This window comes from Corvus moneduloides, chromosome 3 (assembly GCF_009650955.1).
Source record: "Corvus moneduloides isolate bCorMon1 chromosome 3, bCorMon1.pri, whole genome shotgun sequence".
In the NCBI taxonomy this organism is placed as follows: domain Eukaryota; kingdom Metazoa; phylum Chordata; class Aves; order Passeriformes; family Corvidae; genus Corvus; species Corvus moneduloides.
In genome coordinates, this window is record NC_045478.1 from 51565195 (window position 1) to 51585474 (window position 20280).

Genomic DNA, 20280 nt, shown 5'->3' on the forward strand with positions numbered 1-20280 from the left:
GTTTTGCATAAACCACAGTTTCTAGTACATCCTTCTCCCCTTCAGAAGGTTAGGTATGAGCCAAGTAGAGGAGGATTACTCTTTCCTACCTGAATAATCTGAACTTTACCTTCAAAGATTGTGACCACTACCCTGTGACCATGTGATCACATTTCCAGATCCCCATGTTAATAATTGCATTTCCTGCATCATATAGGTATTCCAACAATAATTTCAACAATTTCAAAAATACTATTTCAGACAGGTTTTTTGATTAAAAGTTCTTTGATCCCAAAATACAATGCTCATATTTCAAGCTAATGCTTCACCTTTCAATCTCACTCTGTTTGGTATTTTTATAAAAGTCGCACTTCAAAAAATTCCATGAGTTTTAGAGCTATGGGGGGAAGTTTGGTAAGTTGTTCTTTTTTTCCTTCATTGCAAAGAAAAGGTTAAGAAAGTGGGCTCTAAATCGTAATAAGGAGAACATAAAAAAACTTTTTTTCTAATTTCATTATTTTTAACCTAATGTTCTAAACTTGTCTCATAACCTCTGAATAGTGAAGTTTTTCATAGGATTAAAAACTACTGCAAGCAAGAATAGGAGATTGAGTGATGTTGCATCTCAAGAGAATTTCATTTCAGAGAAGAATTAGTGCAAATGTAAATGTTTTATGGAGACAGAGTTCATTTCACACTTTGGAGATTTGATAGCCAAGCTTGTGTCATGCATGATGATAATGCATTTTTTTAAATCTTGCATGCAATATGAAATCGTATCAAGGTTTGCCCATATGGCTGCATAAGTTTTTCTTCATGCCTGATTATTATTTCAATTAGCTAGAACAAGAGAAAAATCTCCATTATAGTTTACCAAAGCTGTCTCTTTAAAGATGCTTACAGATCTGTACCCTGCCACTTTCTGCGGGAGTTTGAGTCGCCAGCCTGCTTGCTGTATAAATATAATGATAAAATTGCCAGTGAACCATGACAAAGAAGTTCATGTTTCTGCTTAGAGCTGCAAATTATCTGCACAATGGAAAGCTCAAGGCAGCCGTGACTGGGGCTCCAGAACCAGCAATGTGCAGGTCGCAGATACACAGGTCTGCCCAGCAAAGATCAGCTACAAATCACAAACTTCACACACCATCTTCTGCATGTATTTTAAAGGTGAATTCCCTGGAGGAATCAACTGTTATCATGGAAGACATGAATTTCAGTAAGCATGTAGCCATATACTGATTTCTATATCCTGAACAGCATCATTTGTAATGGTTGCTGAAGTGAAACAAAAAAACCCCTCATGTTTTAACACATTAGTTCTATGTTTCTTCATTGACATTACATCACTTAAAATCAAATCCAACTCCTTTTAAAATTAAATTAGTCCTTGCTGTAACCAGACTGATAATTGTGCTCTTATTCAAAAAATACAATAATACATAATTCCCTTAAACACATAGAACTATCTATATTATGCATTGCTAGTTATCAGTAACCTTTTATATTTAATGCCTTATCTCACAACTGTGCTTTTACTTGCCACATTCAGTGTAAGACTGATTCTATACAATAACATCTAAAGACTAAGTTTATCAAAATTCTTTGAGGATTTCAACTGCTTTGGGAATTTGCTGTTACAAACAATAGTTGCTACTACAAGGCCAAGGAGGTCATTTTTGTAGTTAAACCTTTTATGCAAAAAAAGTATTCTTATGCCTGGTGAAAAATTGGTTTAAATACACAACAGCAACATTTTCGAGGTTTTCTGGTCCTGAGGTTTCATGTAAGGAAAAAAACAGATAACAAAAATAACTGACTAGAGAGAAGATATGTGTTCTGTATGTATAAGCAGCATCTTGATCTATGTGTCAGTTGAAAAGCATCAGATAATGTAAATCTGATTCATCTGTTCCAGGAAACTAGTTTCAATGTTCTTTTTTTAAGGAAGAAAAAGAAAAACATGTCTAACACAACCAACAGATATAATCCATTTATTTTTTCAGCTAAAAAATACAGCTGAACCAACCATAAACAGCATTTTAACCATAACAAATTATTGTCCAATAAATCAGGACTAGTTTATGAAAAGTCTTCAGGACCTAGTTACTTTCCAAATGGTCTGGGACCTCATCTTTACCACAGGATTTGACTACTTGATAATAATTTTCAGTGTAGAAAGGACAGTGTTCACTGTATTACAGTTTGTTCAGGCTTTCCTTACTCCTACAGAAAGGTGTATTGACTTGTGCCCCTGAAGACCATGTCAAATCATGCAGAACCCAAAAGATTACTTCCTAGCCAATACCTGACAGAAATGTTCCTGCCATCGTTATTCTGCTCTATGAGATGTCAAAATACAGCCACCTCGAAAAGATTAAAGGGAGAACTCATGAGCAACTCATTAGAAAGGGGGGAACCACTCAGTCATTTCTACTTTAAAGTTATCCTTCAACTCAGGCAGCATAATTTCATTTGCAGTCTGTAATTAAAGCTATAATTGGGTTTTGACTGGATCGCAGACTTATGGGGTGGGTTTAGATTGACACTTTAAAAACCCTGGTTGTAATGCAGTGTTGAGAATTTTTGAGTGTGAAAAATAGTGGAAATAGGCAAATCACCAAGTATTGAAAATACTTGTCTGACCAGGTTGAAATTTTACATAACCTGCAACCTCACATGTACAAAACACATTGCTGGAAGCATTTATGTACTCTGGATTGGTGCCTAACATATTCCCTCTGGATTAAGATGGACACACATGCACAAAAAACTGTGTAGGCCTTGTCTTCATGTGTGTCTGTGTTGATTTTTATTTAGAGGTAAACAATGTTTGTCACCCATCCAGAGAAAAAATCAGGGAAAGGGGAAGAAAACATTCGTTTTACAAGAGAGGGGAACATGATGAGATTAACCTGTCTCATGAGTTTGGAGAGGAAGGTTGATCTTGGTGAGTTTACCTCAAAATGAAAGTAAAGGGGTGTATCATCTCTGCATTTGTCTTAATATAGCTCCTTTGCAGTCTCAAAATGCAACTCCTTTTGTTATCAGTCAGAAATGCCTGTCCGCTCAAACAATTGCTTGTTTCTCGGCTAACTTCTTCAGCCTCTTTCAGAAGCCCTTCCTCCTGCCCTAAGATCCAGAATGAGTCATTCACACAGAAATTAATTAACAGATCCCTGAAAGACTAACACCTCCTAGTAGTATCTTGGCATTCTCTCAAGATTTTTTTTAGATTAAGTCTTCATCTAGAAATTTAAAAATATTATAGTCCACTATTTTCTTTTGGTCAGTTCCAGATCAAGCAAAGAACCACACAGACCTATTTTCTTACAAGATCTTCAAAAACCACTGTTAAACTAAAACAAAAATGAGAGAAATTTCCCTCACGCAGAAATAATGAGTTTTCTCATAAAAACCCAAAACAGCAAAGGAATTTCTAAGGCTTTCCTTCACTGCAGGCTCTTACCAGGCTCAGCTGCGAGTTAGTGCACGCCTTGTGCACAGCTGTTTTGTTCAGGAAGGCGTCAGTGGTCTCTTGGCCATAGGGTAGACCCAAGGTAATGTGACTTGTTATTCCCAAGATAATTGCAGTAAAACTGCACGCCACGAGCAATTGCAGCAGCCACGATGGGACAGTCATTCCATTTCCCCAGGCACTCATCCATCTGCAAAACCCTGGCAGTGGAGCTGCTGCTGCACATATCCCTGCAGTTTGCCACTTGGGCTTTTTCCAGTGGCACTGTCTTCTGTTTTAGATACCACAGAAGAGTAACCAGTGGCAAACCTCAGTGGCACCGAAGCTCTTGCTCAGGCCAAGCTCAGGCCACAAATGTCTGCTGGCAGTGCCACAGGCATGATCCCAACCAATACACCTGTGTTGGCAAAAGCTCTTTTGTAAGTGCAATTAAAGCAGGAAACCTGCACTTTTACTGAGACTAATTTTAGTCTTTATTCCTGCCTGCCCAGGGGTAAACTGCACTGGCTCATGTCACCAACTATATCCAAACTCAGAAGCTTTCTCCTGTGGAGCATACCGATACTGAGGAGTCCCCCCTTTCCCATATGACACCACACAGATACTCTCCTCCTCTCCAACTTTTGAGTTATGGAGTATGCAGACAGCAGCAATGACTTTCATGTAACTGACAGAAGGAATGCTTTCCTCGTGCTGACTTCACTCTTTTGGGAGCTTTGCTTTAGTACAGAAGTATCTAAACATCTGACCTCCTGTTTAGGAAAATCAGCCTTAGAAGTTTTTCTAAAAATAACTACTATCAGATAAATCCACTTGTGACCTTGGGTTTTTTTCTTTCTGCCTCTAGTACGCTCTCTCACATCCTGAGCTTCTAGTGCAAGTGCTGCTTTGACTGTTACAAAATAGAGATGGGTCAGGAGATAAAAACATTTAGTGTTTAAGAAAAAGCAACACCTATTACAGGTTACCAACAGACTGGCAAGTCAGGTCACTCGAAGGCACAGCCAAACTGGTGAGTTGCCCTGCAGCAATTGTGCTTACTCCACTGCTCAGAAATAATTATTAGGAGTTGTTATCATTAAGAAATCAATATTTTCTTTCAACGGCGACTTTGAAATACAAAGAAAGATTTATTATAAAGCTTCTAAGCCAGCATTAATTATGGAAAATCCTGTAAAAGCAAAAGAATTTATACTAGCTGATGGTTTGCCCTCTGCCCCTATAACTGCCTCACCTGGATGAGATGTAAGATAGAGCTCTGCCTGTGTTTTCTGAAATTTGCCACAATTAAGCAGTTTAAAGATTTTTTCAAACTTGGGTATCACTAACAAGGTTTTAGTTCTCTTCCTTGTGCCTTTTCCTTGGTGATAATCGGGAGGATATAGTTGGATTCACTTAAGAACACAACCCTGCTGTTTACTAGGAGGCTTCTGCAGCATCTGGCGCCAGCCCTGCTCACTGGCAGGGAGCAGACCTCGGGGTGGGAGAGGGAGTTCTGCTTTCTGTAGAGCTTCTCACTCGTCATGAGGAGATGCTGCTGTGGTGTCATGATGAAAAAATGTTGGCTTTGCTTTTGTTGGTCAATCCTGGAAAATGATTCCTGACATTTCTCCTGTGTATTTTGGGAGAAATCTGTTTCAGTCGTGGACTGTGCTTTTAATAGAAAAACAATGCCATCCAGCTAAAGAGCTTAGTTAAGGTTTTATTTGTTTAATGTATTGGTTTGTTCAAGGAAATTTTAAAAAATTAGACTAGTAAGTTTATCAAGCAGGCCTGTGTCTGGATTAAATTAAAATTGTCTTCCCTTCAGTGACTCAAATACTTTCCTGATCACTCACTGAGAATATTACATTTTCCCTTCTTCTTGTGGTTTCTCTTTCTTGCTTGTGGGTGGAACTCCAAGTCTTCCTCTGATAAAAGCTTGTGGCATTCATTTAGCTTGCCCACACTAAGAGCACAGCACACGAGACAGTGAGATGTTGTTAGCTTTGTAACTATGATATAAATCCACCCATAACTCCTAAGTACATGCATGGATATGGGTGTACATAAGCATCAGAACACAATGTTGTAATTAATGTCACTTATATCCTGGATCTGGATAACTGGAACACAGTAACTGACAGTAGTTACTGTTCAAATATCATCATTATTTTGTTCACACCAGGGCTGCTGGAGGTCCTGTAAGGGAGATAGGGCAGGGCAGGAGCTCTTCCGAGCACAGGCTAAGGCATATAACCTGTGAGGGTTGCCCAAGCCTCATGGGAAATGCTAATAACCCTGAATGGTCACCCTAAAGGAAACCAGTTTTCATCACTCATTTGCACTCAGGTTGGTGTGGGAGCACAGAAAAGAACAGGACAGAAATTTGGGACAATACATGTAATAACTGGCATTTCTGTGGATCTAGGACCCTCTATACTCCTCTTGGACCACTTGGGGCCCTCTATGTCTGATTTCTAGGAGTCTTTGGCTCTTAAAGTGAATATCTTACTTGTCTTGGGTAAAAAAAAAATAAAATTAGTCTGAGTGGAGTTACCTAAGAATGATAGAAAAATTCTGGGACTGTGATTCTCAAGCAGTTGGGTAGAGTCAGCTAGTTCATTCTTTTAGAATAGTGGCAATATTGGCTGAGTTTTGTGCTGGATTCATTATCAGCACAGGTTAGGACTCAGTACAGCCTTGCTGTCAAATCGTAACTCAGAGAGGACTACATATCTGCCCCCTGCCTAATTTATGACTCTCCATCAGGGTTAGATGAGAAGTGGGTGCCAAGATGTAAAGGTCTACCACCACAGCAGCAGCTGTGAGCATGCACAGTAGCAAACCCTGAAGAATTTACTGGGAAAAAAACACTAGGAAAACAACAACTTGGAAATAAGCAACTGGTTTTTTTTCCCGAGATTGCTTTATTATCAAATACTCTCTTTTTTTTCTTTCACGCTTTTGCAAAATGGATATGGATATTTTCTAGTCATCGCCCAAAGTCAGCTTGCTGAGACAAAAGCAATATTTAAATTGATAGACTGGGGTGTGAATAAATAAAAATGTGATTATTCTTTTTTGGAGCCTTTTGCATTGTATATAGAATGGTTTGGGTGTCTAAGCTGATTATGTAAAGCTAGTTTACCAGGAAATATCAATGAAATTACCATTTTGATCCAGCTGGTTCTTCTCCTCAGCAATAAGCAACTCAGTGGCAAGTCTGCCCTATTTGTGGTGCTCTTTGATTAAACTGCTCTTGGGAGATTCCAGACTGCCAGACTATTAAGCTAGTAAAAGCTTTTTTGTGAAAGTAACTGTATCGCATTTAATTTTTATAGCTTGTAAAGATATTTGGAACTATTTGCTTTCTTTTTCAATTTATTTTGTAATTTTTGAAACCTTTGTGTTAAACTGAGCGTCATAAATAGACTCAGCAGCCAGTAAATCCATTGGGCCTTCTGCATACTAGGAAAACATCTGCCTGTTCTGCCGTGCTCACAACAAGCTCCAGAGATTTCCCTGACTCAGACAAAATGAGAAAATTAACTTCTTTGACAAGCTAAAATCACCCACTTAAATAATTCTCTTACAATTAACTTTCTTCCTATTCCTACTTTATTCCAGCCTCTATCTGCTTTTTCAGCTTGATCTAAGTACTCATTTGCTTGCTGTATTATGTTTAATACGGGTTTAAAGCTGGATGCTGTCCTGGTGCCTGCCTGCGAATCGCTTGTGAGATAGAACTGGACTTCCTGTTGTTTGTGCCGAAACTATTAAAATTGTGGGTTTCTGTTTCATAAAAGCTGCTAAGTGGGAAAAAAAAAAATTGCAGCACGTAGTGACAGGATTTCTCATCCTCAAATTTAGTCCAAATTAAAAATAAAACTTGCAATTAATGACTTATTGTACAGATAAGTACAGATTACTATGAGTAATAGCTTTTATGCTTTACTTCGGTTCTAAACGGACAACCTGGAAAGGAGCTAACCCTGTTTGGGGGAAGGTTGGTTTGTTTGTCTTTTCATTTATTGGAAAGGGAATTGTTTCTTGAACTTAAGTTTTATTTATATGTTTTTTTAATTTGGTTTCTTGAACTTTGAGTATGAGGTGAGCACGGGAAGTATCAGTTTTCTGGCTGTGAGGGTGGGTGGGTCGCTGTTGGCAGCAAAGACTTTTTAAAAAGTTACAGAAAAGAAAGCTTCGACTGTTCAGAGCTATTTTAATGCATTCAGTGTTCTTTACAGAATGGAAGTGATGAGTACATCAAGTTACAAGTGCAGATTTCTAAGAATGCTTGATACAAAATGATGTTGTTAACACTGGACTGCAAGAAGGTCTAAGAGCGGGTGCCTTTGGGGAATCTTGCTTCAACAGCCATGAAAACCAAAAAAGGAACTGATTCTTTGTTTTAAACATAGCCCTCTTATGAGTAGATTGCTGAGGTAAAAGAGAGGGGTAACAAATTGAAGAACTCAAAGGTGCACTGGGAGAAAAACTGCATCTAGGCTCAATGAAGATTTTTTATTAGCATTTAAGCATTAGTTAAACAATTTCTCTGACTAGCATTATTTCGGCAATCAAGGAACTGAATATCCTTTACTGCAGTTGAATAAACTCTGAAAGTCAATCCCTTGAACAGCTGAAGATGTCAAATAAATGCGTAATCATGCAATCTGATTGAATTCTGATGCTGGTGAGCAAACAGCTCAAGGTTTTAAGAAGTACTGCTATTCACCACAGGCTTATTTTTTATGTAATGCAGACTGTGTTGCTAATCAGATGTGGTATGTTTCTGTCTTGCAGATTTACCGCTGGATTACAGATTTACACGATTTTCCTCAAATAGTTCAGCAACTGCTGGGTACTACCCAAGCCCTCCAAGAGCACTGCTGCCAAATGAGGACTCCGTGACAATGAAATAGGTTGTCGGCTTTTTCCTTAAATAACCCTGTGGCCCTTACTTAAACTGCTATCAAATGCTAATTGGTGAAAATGCTGTGTGATGCTTCATAAAATAGAGTGGTGGATTAAAGCAGACTCCTGTGTAGACTTGTGTTTCACTTGTTTCTCTAGTCCAGCCAGAACAGGTGAGCAATGCATCCTTCTCTCTGTCCTCTGACCACCATTACCTTTCACAAAGTGCAGTTGGCTTTTTCCATGCGCTGCCCACAGCCTACAGGAGAAATGTAATAGTAATAGCTCATCCCAAGTTACATTCTACATTTTTGAGGACATTTTAGCTGCTATTCCTATGTAAGGTGATGCTGTTGCTACCATAAGCCCCAGGAAAGACGCAAACCATACCCTCAGCCATATCTCATTTAACAGTTACCTTGGACAGCCCAGGTTATCACCATAGACCCATGTTTTGCAGGCTCTGAGGAATTTATTCTCCCACTTTAACTGTTCTTGGAGATGGAGAAAGACTGAGTCCTAAAGAGAAAGATCATCATACTCAAAGAGGGATTTGAATGAGATTTAGGCGACTAAGTGCAGACTGATAATTCTTAAAGCCTTTATCATACTCTGTATCCCTGAAAATGCCAGACCATTCTTCAGCCATAAGGTTCCCTACATGCCTTTTCCTCTTTTAGTCTTCAGTACCTCAAGCATCAGAGCTCTTCTGCAGAAGGAAGGAAACCTGCATACAGTTCCCTCTTCTGGAGTGGATTCAAACCCACATTCTTCACCTCCCTGCGAAAACCTCCCAAGAGTAGGAAAGATATGGCAACCAGCCATCTTTGCAAAGTACAGCCTCAGCCAGGACTGAAGGCATGAACTGAAAATATGTGCTTTTTTACCTGCTTATTTAAGCAGCAGGGCTCCTGTTTTCTGTGGATTTAGGTCCAAAGACCTGTGCTCCAGCACTTAGGACAGGGAGCCCCCAGTAACTAACACAGGTGAGCAGATGCAAAAACATGTCAAATATTTGTTTAGTCAGCAGTTTTGTCACACTAGGATGGCATAATTTTGGCTAAATTCCCCTCAAACTTTAAAGAACAATAAACAGAAACTTAATTTTCTTGTTTCCAAGGAAAAGAACTCATTTTGCTAGGCCTAGACGATTACTAGAATGGATTTAGGTTATATTAACACTTAACTTGTGTCACCACAGCTCAGTCTGTATCTTTGTGGCTTCACCAGTTAAAATATTTTGTGTCAGAATCAGACGCAAACACCATTCCGCCTCATTTTAGAGATACCAGCCTCAGTCTGCATATCTTTTTCCTGCCTTACATAGAATGTTATTTTTACATTCTTGTGGACCAGTATACTTGCAAGTAATAAACATTTCCAAATTAGCATTAAGCATTGGTTTATTGAAAGGGAAACATAAAATAAATGGGGACAAAACTGAGAAAAACTTCCTTTAAATCAGGGTGGATGAGGAATGAAAATGAAAGTGCCATTCTCCTCCTCATACACTATAGGCTGAAAATACTTGATTTAAGATGGTAACAGTTAGTAATAGTTGAATTTGGAAATTTTTTAATTAGCATCAATGTCTTCAGCAGCAAATCTGGCTCACTACAGCACTATGATTTGTATTAAGGAGAGAGATAACCAGATTAAAATCTCAGATTCCTGATTACAGCATCATTGAAATTCTAGCCTGAATCAAGTAATCTTCTGCAAATAATTTCTAACTAATTTGTGCTGCAAAGCCATATTGTGTACCCTCACACTTCTTTTGTTACAAATTTGGAACTGATTTTTTTAGGTTGGGGATTTTTTTCTGGATTTTCTAAAGAAAACTAATCGAATTGTTACGGAAAATCATGCTGAAAATCTTCTAAGTCCGTGGGTCCTGGTGTCTCAGTGGAGAAGCATTATTTTTTTTAATGGGAAGGTGGCAGATTCTAAGAACAGCCTGAATACAAAACCCACCAGAAGAAATACATATGCCCATCTTTGGCAAAGGCTGTCACCAGCCATTTGCATTTGCTGCCAGAAGGACCTCACAGTAGCAGAGAAAGAACAGAATAACAGAAAGATACTGTAAGCACAACTCCATGTGCCACCATAGTCTGTGGCTGCAGGAAAACTTGGGAAAAATAACTGAAGTAGTTACCCAAAAAGCAGAGTTCCTCTTACTAAAGACTCTTCTGTTCAACAATCTGTGAAAATTATAGAGGTCTTATTACAAAGTAGAGATTGTCAATGGAGGAATGAGGATGCAGTTGGTGCTGTGGCAAGAGGAGAGCTGTTGGAAATAACATGAAGAACCAGGGAGAAGAAATGCAGGTAGCAGGAAACTGGTAGAGAGCTGGCCATGTTTAATATGGCACTATAAAGACACCATCTTTGCCGTTTCCTTATTTCTGTCTCTCTTCTTTGTTTTTTTAACCCCTGGAAATCTCTGAAATTTCTTGGATTCTCTTGTGAGAGGCCACTGAAAAAAAGATTTCTGAAGTGCCTGCAAAAATATCTTGAGCATCGGCAGGGAGACATAAAGTTGTAAAGTTTCATTAAAATCACTGTGTCTGGTTAGACAGCCCTGAAAGCCACAGTTTTGCTTCAAACCAGAGATGAATACCAAGTCTCCTTTGGTGTCTGTTTTGGTATAAAGCACATGTGTCCAGATTTTAGAATAAAGAGAATTTATTTCTGGAAAAAAAACAAATGTTCTCTGAATTTACTTTATAGCTAAGTAGCAAAATGAGAAAGGGGAGATAAGCTTGTCTCAAAGCAGTGCAAGGAGAGGTTTTGCTACAGTCTCGAACAAAACAAAACTTGACCTGCTCAGCATAAGACATATAAATACTTCAATAAATTGATACCTTTAATACTGATAGGGAAGTCACCTTTGATGCACAGCAGAGCTCAGTGCAGGTTTTCTGACTAGGGCTTCTTCCTGGGAACTGAAAGTTTCTTCATCCCCAGTGAGAAGTTAAATAAACAAACATGGGCAGATTATCCGTGGCAGACACGGGGCACTGCTGGACACAGGATTTTCTGAGACTGCTCCTTCCCCAGGCTGATGGGGCTCTCCAGCTTGCCTGAGTCCCAGGTCTGTGGTAATGCAGTAGCGATTCTTAAGGGAATTCCCAGGAAAATTTGTCTGATTACAGGCACCAGGAACCAGCATTCCCAAAACTAGTTTAAGTTTTTCCTTCTGAGGCCAAGTATGCATTAAACCATACCAAGGTAAACAACAGCAGAGTGTAAGAATATGTTAATTAGCAGAGATGCCACCAGCGGGAAGGCGACATCTGAGCTTCCCTTTTGCCACCACAGGGAACAAAACCACAGAAAGTGTAAAAGAGGCTTTTGTACACAAACTTGATGTTTCACAGCACAGTTTCTCAGAAAGTCAGGTTTAGAAATAAAGTCACCTCTGTGCAAGAAGGTAGAAGTCTCACACGCTCCACCAGAGGGATCTGACGGGAAGATGTTGCTTCTGACTTCCCTGGGAAGGGAGTATGGCATGGGGCAGCCTGCTGCTCCTCAGCAGCATGGAAGGAGCAGGACAAGTTTTACAGTACATTTAAGGGACTGACTTTTAAAAGAAAATATGCCTCTTTCTGTACACATGCCTGGAGGCAAATAGCATTTCAGCTGCCTCATGGCATCAGATTTAGGAGGCAAAGCACATGGCTAAGCTACAGGAACCTTACCTCCGTGGAGAGTGCCCCCTGTAATGGTATAATGGCTAAAATGGTGTAGCCACAGACATCTATTGCTAACAATTGGCCACAAACCAGCCCTTCCAGCAAGCTGATCCAGAACCCCCAGGGGAAAGGTTCAATCCCATTATAAATCCAGTTGCCTGTAATTTTGTTTTCTGCAATTTTAAGTAAGTGGAACATCAATCCCCCTTGGTGAGTCACAGGAGGGAAAAAAAATTTTAAAAGAGGTTTTCTTCTGAATGTTTTTGGTGCAAGAAACAAATCCTGTTTTTCAGTAAGCATTATAAATAGAAATGTTTAACTGGAAAACGGAGCCTGGATTAGGGCCAAAATAAGATGGAATCCAGGAAGTGAAACAGACTCAGAGATTTCCAGCCCTAAAAGCGTGCTAGCATCTTTACAGGGCAAGCTGGGGATTTCTGTCTACAGGACTAGTGCTGTGGCCAGCATGACCGATCATTTTGCTGAATATGGGACAAATGTGTAAGGCAAATCTTTCCAGGATGAAGTGGGTACCCACGGCCGATCTCTGGCAGCCATGGCAAGACCACAGAGGTTTTACAGCTGACCAGATGTCACAGTTCACAGAAGGGCAAACATCTGAAGCAGCACATTTAACTTCTGCCCCGCTGCAGCGAAACTGATTTAATCAGAACTGTGCTAAAAATCCCTCATGCCTCCCACTCCCGCTGCCGCAGCGCACACATGGCTCTCTCACACATGGCCATGACGACTTTTAAGTACTTGCACAGGGGTGAGAAACCATCGCAGCCACTTCAAAATGATGTGATGGCTTCCAGCCCCTTCTGAAAATTAGAGGTTGCAAGATGCAAAATGGCAGCAGCACAAATGGAGCAGCAGTGTGCACAGCAGCTCCAATAGCCCAGCTGGAGCAGATCCTCTAGCCAGAAAGGTATTTCTGCTTTCCACTGGCTACTAAATGTTGAGTAAAAGCACTTAAACACTCCATTTGATTCCGTCTTACAAGGCTGGGAACTTAGATTCCTTTTAAAAGTGAAGAAAATCATAAACCATCTTATCCTGTATACAGGAGGGAAAAAAATAGGTGTTCTTGTTGAAAATTTATGAGAGTGGTATTTTCTGGGTATATTTTAGGAAATAAGTCCATTAACTTTCAGTAGACCTTGTTCTGTTACAGCACTAAAGGAACTCTAAAAATTGGGACTCCATGTGCCTAATAAATTTACATTAAAAGATTACTTTCTAAAGCCTCTGCTATCTCTGAGGAATAAAAGTACAGGTGAATATAGCAATTCTTTTCTTGCCTTATCTCAAAATAATACCTGAGAGTTTCAGTTTTCTTTCTCTATCATCCCCTGTAACCTCAGACCTCAATAAGAAATCAAATGTGCACTCTCGGGTGCTAAGCAGCCTGTAAATTATATTAATCCAGAGAAAGAAGATGCTACTATAAATTTTGTGAAAAGAAACAATATGTTATGAAATTAAGAGAAAAAATTATCTTGTTCTGACAGAGGCCTCAAAAATACCTATTGGAGGGCTGCTGTTGAAGCAACTGCAGCGATGTTGGAGACATCAGTGTTGGAGACAGCAGCAATGAACTTCTATCCCTGTTTTTTCCCTCAAAGCTGCCCCGAAAATGTATACACATGAACAGTCATCAATTAAAGGGTAGGATACCATGACATGGGAACCCAGACATGAGGGAATTATCTGCATTTCATAGGAGATCTGGAGTTTTAGGTCAATTAAATAAACTAAGCACTCTTAGGCAGTAACCAGGGAAATCTCTAGATCGATATTGGACAGGTGATGGAAAATGGAGTATAGATGGAGCTCAAGGACAAAAAGGCTGAGGGTCAGCATGAGCTGACCATAATAGATCAACAGGGCAATAGATGGCCAGAGGGTATCAGGGAAAGGAGTTCACGTATATCTCAGAAAATAATAATTACCAAAATATATCCTACTGTGTGGGATTTTCCTCTTTCATCTAATCTTCCTCCTGTTCTTGTGCAGGATTTGGAGATAGCTGGTACATTACTGATATTAATCCATACACAAAATGAGGGGGGAAAAAGTAACCTGAAGACAATTAAATGAATTTAAGAAAATAGACTTAATAACCATTAATGTGACCATTGTTAGATAGATATTCTGCAAAAGTATTCGTATGTATGTAATAGATACTTGTGTGCACATTTAAAAACCCCTGCTGTGCAGAGCACACTGCCAGGAACTCAGTAAATATGGATTGTGCTTATGAGTGACCCATCACGAGGTGGTTACAGGGTCCCCTGAAATACTCAGCAGCAGCGCCCCAAAAGCCCCAGAACAACAGACAAAATAACCAATTATTGATGCAGACTAGTGCAACAACTTCCTGAAGGCCCTAAAACTAAGAGCAGTGGTGGAGCTGCCTTTAAGGAGAAGGTATGACTGCAACAAGAGCCCCCAGTTGTTGAGCACCATTGCTTTAGAGTCAAGTGTGAAGAATTGATCACTACAGTACACTCTAGTGATAAGTAGGTATAGGTAAGTATTATGCTTAAGCAGAAATTAATTTTTCATGCCTTGCTTTGTGTTTGATCTAATACCTCACCCTTGAGTCTTGGCTGCAGTAAATAGAATGGAGTAAATCAGAGGGAGAAGATTACAAAGAGAAATGGAGAATCAGCGACAAGTTCAAATACAGTCTCTGAGACAAACCTTTTTCACGTTCAAGTCTCTAAGGAAGAGGAGAGAGACATGGGACTATGAAACTCTACAACTGGGGTGGGGATAAGTAAGCAACTTGTAAAGATTTTCATGAATTCCAGCAGTTGTTTTTTTGTCTGCTTGGCTTTCCACATACCAAGTGACTCCATAAAATAGGTGGATTCTTGCCTTAAAAATGCCTTTCACTGAAAACAGCATTCTACAAATGGAAAACATTATTGTGACATATCTGGCATCCAGAGAGGGAGGTTGTGGCAGTCAGCTCTAAGAGAGCACTGATGAAGTCTGGCTTTGGAAGGTTCCTCTTGGTATGAGCATTAACAGCTTGTGCTCCCAGGGGATGGTGCTTGGCTTATAGCATCAAAGAAATTTGGAAGGAGAGAAGTTGACTCTCATCATACATGTTGAGAAAGGTCACACATTTGAAAACATAAAGTAACAACCAATTCAAATAAATAAAAAGCCACATGCTTCTGGAGAGTTGCCCCTCTCCAACCTGTTTTGATCATCAGCAGAGAAAAGAAGGGATATGTGCTAAAGAATGAGGAGGCCAGTTAGGCAGAGGAACAGTTGCTAGAAGAAGATAAACCTAAACCCTGTTGACATCTACAGCAATGTAAAAGCAGTAACATGGATTCTGCTGTTAAAAGGCACAGAGCAGATGATGGAAGTAATTTTTTTATTGGATCAAGGTATTTCTTGACACTTCCCATTTAAGTGCCTATGTACCTTCTTTATGATTACTGTCTTCCTGACACATCTCAGGACCATGAATCTATCTCCACTCACAAATGTTTTACCTCTGATTACTGATGCTGCAGCTTCCCATCCCTTAAGAAATCTGCAGGAATTTTTTTTCATCTGACTTTCTGTCTGTTGGCCTCAGGCTAAATCAGGCTGAACACATGGTGAGAGCAAGAAAGAGGGAAAGAAAGGAAATGTAAAGCAGAGAAAGATGTCCCATTTACATACAAAGAAGAGCTGTTTAGGAAACATCTAGTGTTTTCCCCTTCCAGCTACCCTACTGATACTTTGGCTACCACGAAGTAGAAGAGTAAAAGGCTGCATCTGTGGGAAAGAGAGAAGCATTTCCAGTCTGTAGATGTAGAAGCAGTCAAAGGATTTTCCTGTGAGAGAAATTGCTTTATGCCACACTGAATGTGTCCCAACCAGACAGGTATCCTGATGAGCTTAGACCAAGTTTCCAAATTCCTGAAATTTGATGGAAATCAGCCCTAAGAATCAGACTTTTTCTAATTTTTAGGTCTGATTGCAGGCAACTCCTTTTCATCCTAGTTTTGGAGCTGTGACTGTTTCTGTCCATTGCCTGCACTGAGCCAGAAGCCCCAATGCCCAAGTATTAAATGGAATGAATCATGCAACAGCCTCATAAACTTTAAGGATGTAGCAGGAACAACAGTAGGACACTGTCTGGTCCACACCCTGGTTGGAAAATAGGAGATAGCCAACATTCTCCCATATGTGTCTGGAACTGGGATAAGATTGGAAAATTAAAGCTGCCTTCATGTGGCACTAATAAGTCCAAGGAGAAGAGTTGGGCAGAGCATCTCAGATGCAAGTATCCAGATTTGCAGTTCTGCAGTTCAGCTACAAGAAGAGACTGGCCTAGTGCTCTTGTCGTACAGGGTTTCAGCTCACAGCACTAAGATCAGAAATCATCACAGCTGGACACAAAAGGCAAAGAAAACACAAGGGTTATGGTCATAACCAAATCAATTGTTTTGAAGAATTAGTGAAAGAATCTGGAGAATTTTTTGTTTCTCTCTCTTTTCATTTGTTTTGTCACTTAATGACAAATGTAGAAGTGTTTCTTACTTGGGAATTAGAGACCAAACAGATCACATAGAGAACACAGGAGTCTTTAGTGAGAGGCGGGGACTTAAAAAAAAATAAAATAAAAAACCAAACAAAATCAATCAAACAAACAAAAAAGACAAAAAAAACCCCATGCACACAGAGGAAAATTCAAAGAAGAAAAAAATGCTGTTGCATAGACTGGGCAGGAAGAAAGAAAAGAAGAAAAGGATGGCCAAGGCTGCATACGTGGAACAGGTAGAATGACATACAGCTTCCCTCTTTAGGCTAGTATCTTCAGTTAGGAAGAAAGAGAAACCACCTCCAAACATACAAACTCTAATAATTGAGAACCAAAGGCTTTTAAATGTATGAAGCATCAAAAGACACTTGGTGTCTCCCCCAGAATGAGCCCTACATCACTTGCTCCATGTGGCCCTGCTGCCTTCCTTCTCCCTGTCCTACTGAGGCAACTGGGGTTTGTTCCCTCTTCACATCCTCATAATCCAGCTTGGCAGTGCAGGAGGAAAATAAAGTGTGTTTCCCTTCCCTGCAAGACAGATAATTACCAGGCTTTCTTGGAAATTTTTCCTTCCCCAAGAAGAAAGGATAGATGCTACCAAGAGGTGGCTGCTCACGGTGTCTCTGATGCCACAGACATTTTCAAGACACGCACTGTACTTAGGTGTACAGTGATTTCTATGAACATGACCTAAAAAACTTGCCATTGTTGGAAAAGAGCAGCATTTCCCACTTGTGCTTGGCTCAGTCACACAGACATCAGCCACTGCATGTAATGTGGCTTGCCATAAAGACCAAGGAAAAATACTGAGCATGTGACGTAGGAGTAGAACAGTGTCTGACCTGAAGTTTTCAAACAATTTCCATGAAACATACTCTGCACAACTGGCCAAGTCAATGGTCTTAGCTCCAACAGGTAAATTTAGCTCATTTCCTAAATCCATTCTGGAGCAATGCCACCCAAAAGGTCAGGTTGCTGTATGTTTCAGTGTCACATGATGCAATTTAAGGAAATGACAGCTACAAAAACTATTTACCTCAGTGGGACTTTTCCAATAAAATTAAATTAAATTTAAAATTAAAAATTTTTTAAAAAGAAAGGAACAAATAAACTAGGGACTTGATACCTGAAAGGAGAGAAGGAATGAGTGATTTCAGGGACAGAAGCACCAGGGGAATGGAAAATATATGATGGTATGTTACTGAGTCAGTCATTTAAAACAACTTTATGGTCAGTGGCAAGAATAGATAGCCTGGGGAAATGATTCATCACATCCTAATGAAGACATCTAAAACAGGTCAGATGAATTCTGCTGTAAAAGAATTTACTTTTCTCTGCAGTGTTATAAACAAGAGTCTAACATAACTAGATCAGAGGTAGTTACCCATCAAGTATAGAACAAAACTGCATGACATGTTCAGAGGTTAGATGGATCCCACCCAACGTTGCTGCTCCAAGTTGACATTGTTTCATTGTTTAATTGTTTTCTTCTTGCTGTCAGCACTGAATTCACTGGCATGCAGCAAGGCTAGCAAACCACTGAGAGAAACTCAACCTCAGCAAGAGGAGTTATGCCCATGGCTAAAGAAGTGAAGGGCAGAAGGAGATCAAAGACGATCCATAACCTTGCCTGTGCAAGTAGCATTTTAAACATAATCACACAAACAGGACCTTGACAGGTCATCTGGTCCACCCCTTGCTCTAAGGCAATATTCATCAGACTTTCTAGATCTGAACCATTCTTGACAAATATATGTCCAACTTGCACTTAAAAAGCCTCCAAGGAGAGAAGTGCTGCTCACTCCTTCTTTACTTACTCTTACAAATACTTTTTTTATCCTAGCTAGCCTAAATTTCTCTTACTGCAATTTACATGGTGTTTTCAGAGGATGAGGATAAGAGATTATTATCATCTTCTTTTTAGCAGCTTTTACATAGCTGAAGGCAATCTTGCTCCAGCTTCTATTCCTGAGGCTAATTTTTTCAGTCTTTCACTGGACATGATGCTTGCTAAAGCTGGGGCCATTTTTATTTCAAAATAGCTAGTGGCAATGCTGAAATTAACCTAGTGTGGACAGATCTTACCTCTCTTAGATATCGCTGAATCATCCTATAAATTTTAATTTATCTATTTATCCTGACAAGCACTCTGAGTTACCAGGAAGTAAAATGAGCCCCATTTTGCATAAGAGGACACGAGGCAGAGAGGATTTGTGGCTCTCCACCCTGTTGGTATCTCCGGCGCATCCTAACTGCACACCAGAGCAAAATCCAAGCAGCACATCCAATCTCATCCCTTCTGAGGCAGAAAGCCAAGAGGCCATGCTATAAAGGAGCCATGGTGTGCTTTGCCTGGGTATTCGTCATGACAGGGCAGAACAGGGCAGTTTTTCTACAATACAGAGAGATCCATGCACAGACCAAGAGCAGGATTTCAAAAGCCATTCAGACATTACGCTTTTCAGAATTTTAAGGGTTAATTCCATTTAACTTAGAGTCAGGTACTTAATATATTTACATTCCTAATGATGCAGACATATGACAAGTACTTAAACACCTTCCTCATGATCACTTTAGGCACCCGTTGTAATTTTAGAAATTCCAGTAGAATCAGTCTATCTGCCACATCTGGTCTGACTGTGAGGTCTGCAGCTCTTCACATGTTCATTTGTATCACAACAGCAATATTTTACAACTCTACTATCAATGCCGTAGAGCCTAATACCATTCAAATAGGCGTTCAGAAAGATATGTTCTAATGATTAATCTAGTGTTTGCATGACTGAAACTGAAGCACTTAGTGCTTTTAGGCATGTCATTACTGGTAAAAAAGCAAGGCTTCATTCCAGGTTCCGGCATTGGTCTCGGAGTTTGCAGCATCAGCATGTGGATCCCTAGTCTTTAGGGCTGAGATTGTCACTAGATGTTGCTGAGAAATACAACAGGAATGAAAGGGTGAAGGGAAATTTATAGTTTCTAGTTTTGTCTAGCTTCCACAAGTTTATTAGTCCTGATAGAACAGCGGGAAATCACACTTTAAACCACAATGAAGCTGTTCAAAACCATCCTCAGAAAAAAACAGAGTTTGCATTTTAAAACAGGGAACTGAGCACTTATGAGCCTGCTGACTGACTCAGTAATATCAGTAAACGCATTACTAAAATGAGGAATACGCTTTGTGAGATGTAAACTTCAGGTAGTTGGAGACCATCTTGATCTATCCCATGTAAATATTTTTATTTTCATTACATAGTCGATAAAACATGCTCAGCTTTCAAAACCCAACAAACACTCGGAATTCTTCACTTCAAACTTTGTATAGGCTATAGAGACTGAGAAAGAAAAGAGAATGTTCCAAAGGATCATTTATTTTATCCTCTTTTAGGTTACTTTCTGAAATATCTGCAATTGTCTGGCTGCAAAAAATGTTGGGATGACTGACTTGAACAGTCACGGCGTTTCACTTTTATTTTTTTCCTCTTTTACATGGGAAACGTTTATGTAAGTAGCCACACCATTCTTAAAACAGCAGATTGACAAATCGGCTTTTTGTTTCTTTGCCGGTTTGAGGGGACTTTTGGGTGGGAGGTCCTATTCCTGTCACGCAGTATGGTGACAGCACTAGGGATGGGCAATGAATATGAATGGACAGCCGGGATGCTGTCACCTCC

The 20280-nt window shown here is 39.8% G+C and overlaps 1 protein-coding gene across 2 annotated transcripts in view; it reads left to right on the forward strand.

Moving 5' to 3' along the window:
* The window catches only part of NT5DC1 (5'-nucleotidase domain containing 1), a 131158-nt gene extending 122667 nt beyond the window's left edge, over positions 1-8491 (forward strand). For both annotated transcript variants that reach the window (XM_032101527.1, XM_032101528.1), the window contains one exon: positions 8246-8491. In XM_032101527.1, the coding sequence (XP_031957418.1) occupies positions 8246-8364 (119 nt within the window). In that variant the 3' untranslated portion in view covers positions 8365-8491. The remainder of the gene's footprint in view (positions 1-8245) is intronic.
* Positions 8492-20280: the final 11789 nt, after the last annotated feature.